This window comes from Danio rerio, chromosome 7, assembly GCF_049306965.1.
Source record: "Danio rerio strain Tuebingen ecotype United States chromosome 7, GRCz12tu, whole genome shotgun sequence".
NCBI classification, from domain to species: Eukaryota; Metazoa; Chordata; class Actinopteri; order Cypriniformes; family Danionidae; genus Danio; species Danio rerio.
In genome coordinates this window covers 62470460-62482500 of record NC_133182.1, presented here as the reverse complement: position 1 = coordinate 62482500, position 12041 = coordinate 62470460, and the positions used below count along the sequence as shown (strand labels likewise).

At 39.4% G+C, this 12041-nt stretch overlaps 1 protein-coding gene across 2 annotated transcripts in view; it reads right to left on the bottom strand.

The window, feature by feature from the left end:
• The window catches only part of trmt44 (tRNA methyltransferase 44 homolog), a 43338-nt gene that overhangs the window by 12353 nt on the left and 18944 nt on the right, over positions 1-12041 (bottom strand). For both annotated transcript variants that reach the window (XR_012382390.1, NM_001006086.2), the window contains exon 8: positions 2645-2828. Coding sequence is in view for 1 of the 2 variants with exons in the window: in NM_001006086.2 (NP_001006086.2) it covers positions 2645-2828 (184 nt within the window). In the remaining variant the exon portion in view is untranslated. The remainder of the gene's footprint in view (positions 1-2644; positions 2829-12041) is intronic.

Below are 12041 nucleotides of genomic sequence, written 5' to 3'. Positions count from 1 at the left end.
CGGCACCACCCAGACGTCAAGCCCTGCCGGCCCCAGCCCGGCTCCTTGCCGGCACCACCCAGACGTCTTGCCCAGCCGGCCCCAGCCCGGCACCTTGCCCTGCCGGCACCTACCAGACGTCTTGCCCTGCCGGCACCTACCAGACGTTTAGCCCTGCCGGCCCCAGCCCGGCTCCTTGCCCTGCCGGCCCCAGCCCGGCTCCTTGCCCTGCCGGCCCCAGCCCGGCTCCTTGCCCTGCCGGCACCACCCAGACGTCTAGCCCTGCCGGCCCCAGCCCGGCTCCTTTCCCTGCCGGCACCTACCAGACGTTTAGCCCTGCCGGCCCCAGCCCTGCTTTTTGCCCTGCCGGCCCCAACCAGACGTCTTGCCCTGCCGGCCCCAGCCCGGCTCCTTGCCTTGCCGGCACCACCCAGACGTCTTTCCCTGCCGGCACCACCCAGACGTCTAGCCCTGCCGTCCCCAGCCCGGCTCCTTTCCCTGCCGGCACCTACCAGACGTCTAGCCCTGCCGGTTCCAGCCCGGCTCCTTGCCCTGCCGGCCCCCCACAGACCTCTGGTCTTGTTTCCCCTCATAGACACTCCCTGGGTCGTCCCTCCTGCCCCTCCCTGGTGTTCCTTTCCTCCACCCTGGACGGACCCTCCGGCTCCACCCTGGTTCCCTGCTAGGGCTCTCGACCCGCTGGACCCACCCTGGACAGTTCCTCCGGTCCCACCCTGGACTGATCCTCCCTTGTCTTGCCCTCCCATCCCTCCCTTGTTTGTCGTGTTGGGTCTGACTTGGCTCCCCTCCCTCCCCCCCTTCATGTCTTGCCTGTTCACCTCCCTGTCTTGTTTGTTGATGTTGCTTGTTTTGTTGTCTTGTGGTGTTTCTTGTCTGTCTTGTACCTTGTTGGATGTTCCCTTTAGGGACGCCAGGTGGCGTCCCTTTTGGGGGGGGTAGTGTCAGGGTTCTGCCACTCTGATCTTGTAAATTCTTGTTTTGGTGGCAGATCTTTGACGCTACTCATGTCTGGTCCTGTTTCTGTCTCTGTGTGCGCGCGCCGTCGTGGGTGTACGCAGAGTGTGCGCGCTCCTGCTTGACGTGGCCGCGTGCGCGCTCTGCGTCCCTCAGACGCGTGGGCTCTTGTACTCGTGTTTGTGTTTTCGTCTGTCAGCAGCATGGTGTTTCATTCCCAGCGTCTCAGTCTTGTTGGTTTCGGTTTTGGTCGGCGCTGGGATGAAGCATGCATGCTGCATATGTGAGCGCATGGTGAGTTTTCATTCATCGTGTGCTCGTGTCTTGCGTCTCTTGTCAAAGCACGTGGCTCGGTGTTTACATTGTGGTCACGTGCTTTTGTCGTGTGCTTCAGTGTTGTGTTTGTTGTCATGAACATGCGGTTAATGAGTTCTCTCATTGGCTGCATGTTCTTGTTGTGTTATGTGAGCGCATGGCTTGTATTGTCTCTCTGTGTCATGCGCTCTCCCGTCTATTGTCTTGTCCCACCCTCCTTGTTAACCCATTATTAGTTTATTGTGTTCACCTGTTTGTGTGTTAATCTTCTACAGTTTATATACCCCTCACTTTTGCTGTCCTGTGTCAGTTCGTCATCACATTTCGTCGTTTGAAGTCTAGTCCTGTTGTGTTTCCAGTCCTCATCCTTGCCAGTCTGCCCAGTCCTGTTTGTATGTGTATGTATTTGTTTTGTTAATGTTTTCCCCCTCGGGGTAGTTTATTTTGCATTTTATTTTATTTTTATTATTTAATAAAATCCCATTTCCCTGCATTTGAGTCCTCGCTCCTTTTTCCCCATTTCTCATCACCAACCCTGACATATATACACACATATATATATATATACACACACATATATATATATATATACACACACACACACACACACACATATATATATATATATATATATATATATATATATAAAGGTAAGAAATGATGTTTCATTTCTTGCATTAATTGATTGTTTTGCTCAGACCTCTGTGCGTCATCAGCAGCCATCATGACTTGTTTGTACGTGTTTACCTTTTATCTCAAAAGACTATGCCTTTGACTACTATTATAAAAATCAACAAAGACCAGATTCAGCTGAAAATCTACTGAAAAAGAGAGGCAACTACATCTTGGATGATCTGTGGGTGAGTTAATAACAGAAAAGTTTCATTTTTGAGTAAACTTGGGCATACTAAACATATGAACTTCAAGAAGAAAGTACATACTCTGAAAATCATTCTAAAGTATGAACAATTTAGGTTCCAATTCAGAGAACAAAGAACAAATAAATAACTTTTTTAAGCATATGGGTCTTAAGTCCCACATTCAAGTTTCATATGAAAGCTTATTCTTTTAACAAAAATGAACTTCAGCAGGACTGAAAGTATTAGAGCAGAAGTACACATGCACACAATTGCATTTTCGAGGATCACAGGTGAAATTGTGTACACCTATGCAGAACATGAAGGAGCTTTGTTCAGTCTCTTAAATCTTGTATTCTAGCTGAGTTGGGCTAAATCATAAACAAACATGTTCTGTTAACAGCAGAACAAGGATGTGTTTCTATGAGATTAGATAATGTGAGAAACAGGTAATGAGAATTTATTAGTAATTTACAGTCCAGTCTACAATCCCAACACTACACACTGGACCAACATACCCGTTTAGTGGACGGTATCCTCAGACAGTCTTCCTCTGCGTAGAAACCACACACTGTGCTTACATCAGTGATGAAGTCAATGTACTCCTTATACTGAGACTTTGTACACTGTCTTCGTTGGTACTTTCCACAAAAGTCAAAAAAGCAGCAAGGAAGCACAAAGAAACGGCACGAGTAAGATGACCTAAAAAGAATAAAATAAGACTATTATAGACGAGTTTGCAACAGATGCTGCATGTGAACAGCCCGAACAACTTTCTTTGAGTGAGAATGATATTGATTACTTTAGAACTTTTTTATTATATCAAACTTTAATGTAAGGATATTGTTGGCAGTGGAAACGCATGCCTGTTCAGGGTGACCCATAAGACATAAATGAGTAATATACCGTATGAAGTTTTAATTGTAATGATATGACAAATAAAATTGACAAAAGAGCAGAATGTCATAGCTATTAAATGAAGTTATATTACAACAGAATGCAACAGACTGACAACATGTTTTGTTTATTAATTTACTCTGATGCTTATTTTTACCAGACCCAGAAAAACTAACATGTAAATAAACACTTGTTAAAAACACATACACAAAAAAGATATTGGCATCATCTCTGTCAAAAAAGCTTATAATATAAGTTTATAATATCTAAGATATTACAAAAAGAATACAAATATTTTTAAATAAAAATAACTTACTCATATCTTCAAAAACACAATATTGTGCATCCCAACTATTTATGGCTAAGCAAAATCACTGAGTTTCTATGGCTGAAAAGATGCTCAACCACCAATGTTACTGCACTTTTCAAATGCTGTCTCACCATGTGGAGACGTGTGTCAGATTTGCGGCTGTGTTTGCACTGCTTTTAATCTTACAATGCAAAACATTTTTTCTGCATGGTATCCTTACTAAAATGGAGCTTTTGATAACACCTGAAAGTAGAACAGTTTTAATTTGAAAACTATGTGGTTGTGTTTTAAAATGCAGACTTTGCATTGGTGGGGGTACCTCGGTTTGCTAAGAGAGAGTATCGCGGTTCAAACTGTAGGGGACATAACTCAGTTTTGTGTTTTAATTGATTTATATCATTCTTTTTCTCATATTGTCCCAACTGCAGAGCTGATATTTTGACTGGCTTGACCAACAAGTAAAGCATAATATTTAGAAGCCATATGGCCATCAGTTGTTACATTACAAATCATTGTATCATCAAAATGTATTAATTTAACATCTTTATAAAGAAGATTGTTAATATTGTTATCTATCAATCTATCCTTCTATAATACTCATGTTCCCCCATTAACATTTTTGTATTAGCCCAGATAGTAGATTTAGGGTCTTTTTCCAAACTGGAGATGTGAAATAATTGGATGATAATGTGCTGGCAAAGATAATTTTGCTATCATTAGGATTTTCCATCCACCTATTTTTTATGTGCATGTTGAATATGGGCATAAAAATAATTCATGGAAACACATACATTTTGAAAATGTGCATAAAAAAAACGTGCGCGCATAACTTAAGTAAGATGAATTTTATTCAGTAAGAAAAAACACTTTTACATAACAAAATTCCAGTATGCGCATTAAAAAATTATGTGCTTTTGTTAAAGGAGATTATATTAAAATAAAAATGTGTTTGAATGGATAAACCAGCAGGCTGACCACATTGTACAACATCTCAAAATGTAAAACATCTGAAATATTGTTTTGATCATTCTAAAACGCTTTACCCATTGCAGTATTAGTGTTATTACATAATGAATTATTTACAGAATTGTCAAGTGCATCTGTGCTCAGTATCTCACACCTTCAAATGCCACCACACGTTCATTGTGCGTCGACATTGTCTTCTCAGGTGCAAGCAATTTAATAAAGAAAAGATTCATGTAGTTTCTTCTACCGCAGCAAATTCTATGATACTTTTGATATTTGGTGCCAGTTATTCAGGAAGTGATTATAGTTATTACTTTTTGTAAATGGTTAGCAAGATTTTAAGATAGCATTCAACAATCAATGATATCAGCCAGTAACTGGCATAGTCACTTGGGTTCTTTTTTTTAATTACTGAAATCAAATTACTGATATCATCTGTTATGATCAACAGTGGTGTTGCCCTCGCAGGTCGCTGGTGAGCTCTTCCTGTATCCTTTTCAACTACAAATCCCATCATACCCTGTGTTCAAACACCAAGATTCAAGTTTACCCTAATTACAAACAGAGGTGAAGTACTTTATCATTATAACATTAAAGGTATGGATTTTCTGATGATTTTGTGTGTTACTCCAGGATCGTTAAGGTTATTTAAAAAGCTAAATGTTTAAGGGCCTATTATATGATGACCTTTGTGTCATCCCTCCTCAAAGTAAAACTTTAATTACATATGTGCCATTGCTTTTTCTGTTGCTAAATTATTTGTTTCCTGAGGATCTTCAGGCACACTCAAGATGTCGTTGAGACCTTATGTGGAACTGGACATTCGATGGACTGGAAACAAGGTATAATGAGTTATTTGCCACTTTATGTGTTAATACTTGTTAGTAAATTCCTTTGTATGCAAAATAGACTTTCTGTATATTATGAAGCTGCCAGTTGGAAGTTGACTGTACCAGTTATGAAACACATTGTACTTTGTGTGTGTGTTCTATTAATTTGTCTGTCAGTTCTGAATAGATGTAGAACTGATATTTGTATGTTTAATCATTGGAGATATTGCTCAAAATTGTACGCACATGTGGAAATGTCCCATTTGTGAAAGTCCATAAGTGTTTTAACCTATCAGTTTAAAACACCTATGTAAGATGCAGTTAGTGACATTATGTTATAATTAGTAAGTATACTATGTAATATTAAGTATATTGCTATACTAAGTATGACTGTTGATGACAGAGCGCCCTATGAACTCTTTTTGAGTATTGTAGCTGGCTTCTGCTGATGATACTTCACAAACTATCTTCAGCAAACTTTCTTTAATTAACTCTCTGACAGACTATGACAGACTGGTCATATTTGGGTAAAAACTGTCGGTTCCCAAACAATATGGACCATAAATACACCATTCGCACACATACATTGCTTGTTAGCTGTTATGCTGTGTTCACACCAGACGAGGAACACGTGAATAAATCATGCTATTCCGACGTAAATACAAGTGAACATACGAGTTTATTCGCTTCATTCATGCTTCATTTGCACATCAAATACAATTCATTTGCACGTCAAATTCAGCGGTGCTTCTGACTGAGCTGAGCCCAGTTTTATGAACTGTTGTCTGTGTGTGCAGGAGGATTTTCCCTTTGGACACCAACAACAGGACTAACATCATAATCAGGTGTTAACTCCGAGAAGTAAATCCATTCTGTAAAGGGCCATGAAACCCCCTCGTTTCAGCAGGGTGTTTTCACACCTCTACTTTGGAAAAAGTCAGAAAAGTGGGCATGTCCAGCTCTGTTTAGGGGGGAGTGTCAAAGAAAGAAAAGAGGCAAGGTGTGGGAGTGTCTATTTGGGCACGCTGACTTTCAGAGTCAACACACACACGCACGCACGCACGCACGCACGCACACACACACACACACACACACACACACACACACAGGGGAGAAAGGGACTTTGTTTACATGGACATCTGTAGTTAAATTATTTGCCAAATTATTAAATGGTGGACTTTGACTGCAGTTTGGCTTTTTCATTCAGGGAATTCATTCATGTCCCTCGCGACAAATGAGATATTTGATTCGAGGAACTGCTCTAAGCGTGTATTTTTCATGCAATGTTTGATATCGCACAGCGAATGAGAGAAAAAAAAAACTCAGCATTTCCCGGAAAATTTGATGCACTCGGCAGGTAGCGTCAGAAAGCTGCGTGTGTTATTTCGGTCACAAAATGCGGTGAAAATCCTACACGAGGTTAAAGTTTGGTTGTGGTGCTAACATGTTTATACTCTGTGCAATAGTTTGTTCGATACGAACAAACTGAATAAACAAAGAGCACTGGTCGCTCACTTACCAAATCTGTAGAGACAGTACAATCACCAGCAACTAGAGCCGTGTCTTTATTAAGAGGAGACTACAAGCGAATCCGGGGGTCCATTCTTCGTACGTGGATTACTCAGTTAGCTGGATTTGGATATTGACGATTTGACATGATCCAGGATCGTTTCGTTCTTCAAAGCTGATCCGAGAGTTGTTGTCATAGCAACAGTTCTGCTAGGTCAAACCTGATCGGGAGCAGGTTCAATTCATATAAACAGGATTAGATTGGCTCAGTTCAAGCAAAGATAATACAGAAAGTATGTTCCGAATTCTGATACTTTCTTACAGTAGTAGTTATATAAACTTAGGGAAATGGTACATATTTTTAAACTATATAAATAAAGTTATAGTCATTAATAAAATAAATTAAGTTATACATTTTAATAAAACGTATGCAATCAGCACCCTCGAAATAAAAGTAGGCTACAAAGACTGCCACCTGGTGGTGCAAAGAGAAAGCTTATTGATATGAACTTTTTAGATCGCTTTAGTACAAACTGTGTATAATAGAAATGCACAATATGTGACTTTTTTAAAGCAATAATACATTTATGCAGTCATAAACATGTTTTGATAGTTAATATGCCGGTGATTTGATGCTTCACAAAAGTTGCAGACGCCTTTAACAATATGAAAACACTTTTGTAAACAACCAGTTATTCTTTACACCAATTAAAAAATGGCTACTATAATAAAGAAAATCTTTTCTAAATGTAGAACTAAATACATTGATTTGCATTGAAATACATGATGAATACTCTTGTCTTGACAAATGAAAGTGTAAAGCCTGCAGCTCACAACAAATGGGGAAGGGTATTGCGTGTCATATTTAACAAGCCGTTTACTGCTAATTTGATGTAATTTTGCTCACATGGATAATTGAATATTAATCAGATGATGTCATTACGCTGCTGTGCCGTCAGCCAATCGCTGCATTGCTGATCATGATTTCGAGGATCGATAGATCTGTCCTTCACAACACACGCAGCGATCTCAGATCAGTTTATCCAGACATTCTAATCTGATCCGCGAACTTGTTTGAAGAACCAAATTAGCGAGAGATCAGTTATCAAGATTAAAAGATCCGGGATCTGCCAAATAATCTTAGATCATTTAAGCGAGGTACGAAGAACGGACCCCGGATCTCAGCGTTTGCAGATGAAAACAGCTCTCAGGTAAACAATGTTCCTCCTTAGACACCCAAGTTATTGTTGTCGAGCGTCGCATACACTGTTAATCCACACGTGACTCCAGCTGCGCTCTCACAGAGAGAAAATGAAAACAAAACTTAACTGCTGCAAAGTATAAAAGCAACACTTCATGCTTGTTTTGCCAATACAACGTGGCGTCTCTGTCATCTAAACACTATGACAGTAATGAATATTAATGAAGTTGCACAATAGAGCGCGCTGATTGGTTTGAACCAAGCCTTACTCATGCATTAATGCATCAAACTGTGGGATGTAATAAGACACACTCTGGCACAGACGTCCAGTCTGCATGCTGGAATACACGCTATTATCTCATAGCTGTGACGCAGCTTCAAAAATTCGTTTCAAACCGGAAGTACGAATTTGCTTGAAATAACACAAAAACAACCAATTTACACTTTTAAGTGAAATATATGTGTCCTAATAGTGTTTTTAGCAGTGTGGGACACATATACGACTGTCAACAGCTCAAAAAATGTGTTTTGGTGTTTCCTGACCCTTTAATGCTAAATTGTCAATCATGTCTAAAATGGTAATCTGTTAAAGGAGTGTCCTAAAGCTTATTTTGATTTTCATAATTTTAATTTATTCTTCAAAAGAGCTATTGTAAGAGATATTAAGATTAAAATAAAAGTCACTAAATGCAGCATTGATATCCATTACCTTGGTTATAATACATATACAGAGAAGTTGGACGACAGGTATAGTGGCAATGGTTTCTCTCATTTTGATATAATTAGCCAACGTTCTCCTGGCTTTATCTCTAGATTCAACAAACGTTGGCCTAATTCTAAACAGGTCGAACTCGACTCTCGGAGTAAGAATATTATTATATTAGTTCTTCAGCTGTGTTCAGAATGTAAGGTTAGGCTGGTTCATTCTATTTAAAATGTGTAGCATTAAACCTCCATCTGTATGATCTTTTAATAGTTTTTATTAAGTTCAGAAATACTGGAAAATTAGAATAGTGCCAATTCAATTGTACAATGTAGCACAGAATGATCTACAAGTGAAAGAATAATCAATACATAAATATGTTATAAATATTGTTAATTATCCATCTTTATTGATATTACTCATTTACAATATATGAATGCATATTCATGTTTTGTAAATTATTTGTTTAACACTAACAAATCACTTACCGATTAGCAAAATATACTTAATTGCTAATGTATTAATGAATTTATTAAACAAAGGCTATAACACTATATTTTTAAGGTACAATTATCTTTGCTAACAAATATTTAACTATGACATTTAGCTTAAAGGGTTACCCCTTTTTTCAGATTTAATATGAGTCTTTTGTGTCTCCAAAATGTGTCTGTAAAGTTTCAGCTTAAAATACCCATCTGATTTTTTATTATACTTTTTATAAGATTCTATTTTATACCTTTTAGCATCAGGTACCGGTTTTGTTGTACTGTGGCTTTAAGCCTAGATCTACTAGAAATACTATAATAAGAACTTTACCAATGAGTATTTGATGCATTTGTTGTAGAGTTGCAACGATAAGTCACACACAATTTCATTGTAAAGTTCATGCACACACACACAAATACACAAACACACACAGCACAGACACGCACACACAGACAGCGCGCACTTTTAGATTTGCACTTTTCGCACACAAATGTGACAGGACACAGTGTAATCCCCACTGCTGTATTTATATCTGTTATGTTAAATGTACAAAATTAACCTGATTTAACATCCACAAAGCTGGATTGAAGAGTCTTCTTTCATAATTGTACTGAAATGCGGCTGTGGTGATAAAGTAAAGCTGAAGTAAATCGCTGTAATATAATTATAATTTACAGCGCTTATAATTGTTTTGCAAATGACTAGTTCATCATTAACTAATCACTTATGAATGACAACCAAACGTTATTACATTGTTACTGAGTGGTGAAACATCATGGTTTCATTGCTTGTCCAGCCTTACCACTGAGAATGGCATTACCATGACACTGTAGCTTCAGAATGAAAAAGCTGCTGAAATGTTTCTCTATAGTGGTTCAAAATAAAAAAGAAAGTTGTTGAATATGAAATTTTATAGTAATATTGGTAACACTTTAGTTATGAACTGCTTAGTAATGACTATTAATGTAGAGTTTATTCTTAACAAATTATACAATCAATGTCATGGCCCGACCAGTGCCATACTTGGGCTTGGCAGAGGAGTGCAACAGCTTTCAGCTTCAGTGTTCACAGTGTTTGAGATGCAACCTTTACGCCACTGACTGGCGGTCTTTGGTCACACAGCAGGAGAAGCATCAGCTAGTGAACAGTTATAGCATCTGAAACAAGGTACTATATGTCAACACAAAAGATTTTTATCCCGCCCCAAAAATCATTTTAAACCTGGAAGCTGAAATTAGCTCACAAAAGCTTAAAATTATCCAGTTTTCCCACATTTAAAGCAGGTTCTAACATGGTCCTAACGGATGCTCAACACACACAAATCTGTCAAAATCTCTTAAAAAGGTTTCTTAAACCTTTAACACCACTACAAAGCAAACACTCCTCCATCAGCCTGTGTTTTCAACCCCTTCAGAACCCAACCCAAAGCCTATGATCCAGGACCAAGGGAAGTTTATGGACGCAGAGCAGCTATGTCGGCTGAACTGGGATCTATGCCCATACTGTGGTAAAACGGGGCATGGCAGGCTCTTCCACTCATCCATCCCTAAACAGAAGGGATATAGAAGGGGCATAGAAGAATACGTAGAAGAAGCCCTCAAGCAAGGTTACATCCACCCTTCTACATCCCGTCACTTACAATTTCTTCTTAGTGGCCAAGACGGATAGGAGGTTACGTCCTTATATAGATTATCATGTCCTGAATAATATAAAAGTAAACAATCCCTACCCTCATCCCCTCATTCTAGCAGCACTAAAACATCTACTAAGAGCCCAAGTTTTTACCAAACTGGGCCTCCACAGCACTTACAACCTCATTCGTATCAGAGAGGAAGACAAGTAAAAAGCGTTGAGAAGGTCCTTACTCAGCTCCGCTGACATCTGTTCCTCAAGACAGAGAAATGCTCTTTTCACCAGACCACAATTCACTTCCTGGGATATGTCATCAATGAAAACAGAATGAAAACAGAGTGAAGATGGACAAGGGAAAGGTGGAAGCCATCAATTCTTGGCCACAGCCCGCTTCCATTTAAAAGGTACAATGCTTCTTGGGGTTTGCAAAGTTTTAAAGAAAGTTCATTAAAAAAATTATAGCCAAATCTCAAGTCAGCTCTTAAGCCTTCTAAAAGGAAAACTCAAGTCCCTTGTCTGGTATAAAGAGACTATCCAAGCTTTCCACGGTCTTAGAAAGCTTTTACACAGGCCCCAAAAATTGCCTTTTTTCTCTGATGTAGATGCTTTCACCACCAGAGCAGGAGCTATTTTATCAAAGTGGCAGGGGTTATGACTTAAACTTAATCCATGCGCCTTTTCCTGCAAGTTCCGCCCAGCGGAAGCTAACTATGATGTGGGAAACAGTGAACTATTAGCCTGAAATTATGGAGGAATTGCTGGAGGATTCTAAACACCCATTTATGGTCTTTACCGGTCAAAAGAACTTAAAGTACTTAAGATAAGTCCGTCATCTCAATCCCTGGCAAGCTAGATGGTCCCTATTTTTCACACACTTTAACTTCACAATTTCATATGTTCCAGGAAAGAAGAATAGCAAAGTCAATGTCCTGTCCCGCCTGTATAGTACCAAATCGACATTCAATCTGAACTCTTATCACGTCTGTTAGCCCCATTGAACCCGTTGAGTGAAACCTCTCCAACCTCCCTGGAATGTAATGTAATGTGAGTATTTATATAGCACATTTATTGTGTATGGCCATACACCCAAAAACATCAGCCACTTGTATGATGCGATGGCAGCCACAGGACAATGGCTCCAGTGCGCACCAGCTGTAGGTGGAGTTGAGAGAGGATGATAGAGCCAATTCTGTGGATAGGAATGATTGGGAGGCCATGATGGATAAGGGGCAACAGAGGGAATTTGGACAACAGGGTTACATCCCTACTTTTTACTAGAAGTGCCATAGGATTTTTAATGAACAGAGAGAGTCAGAACCTTGGTTTAACATCTCATCCGAAACATGGTGCCCACAGACACTATAGTGTCTCCTTCACTTTT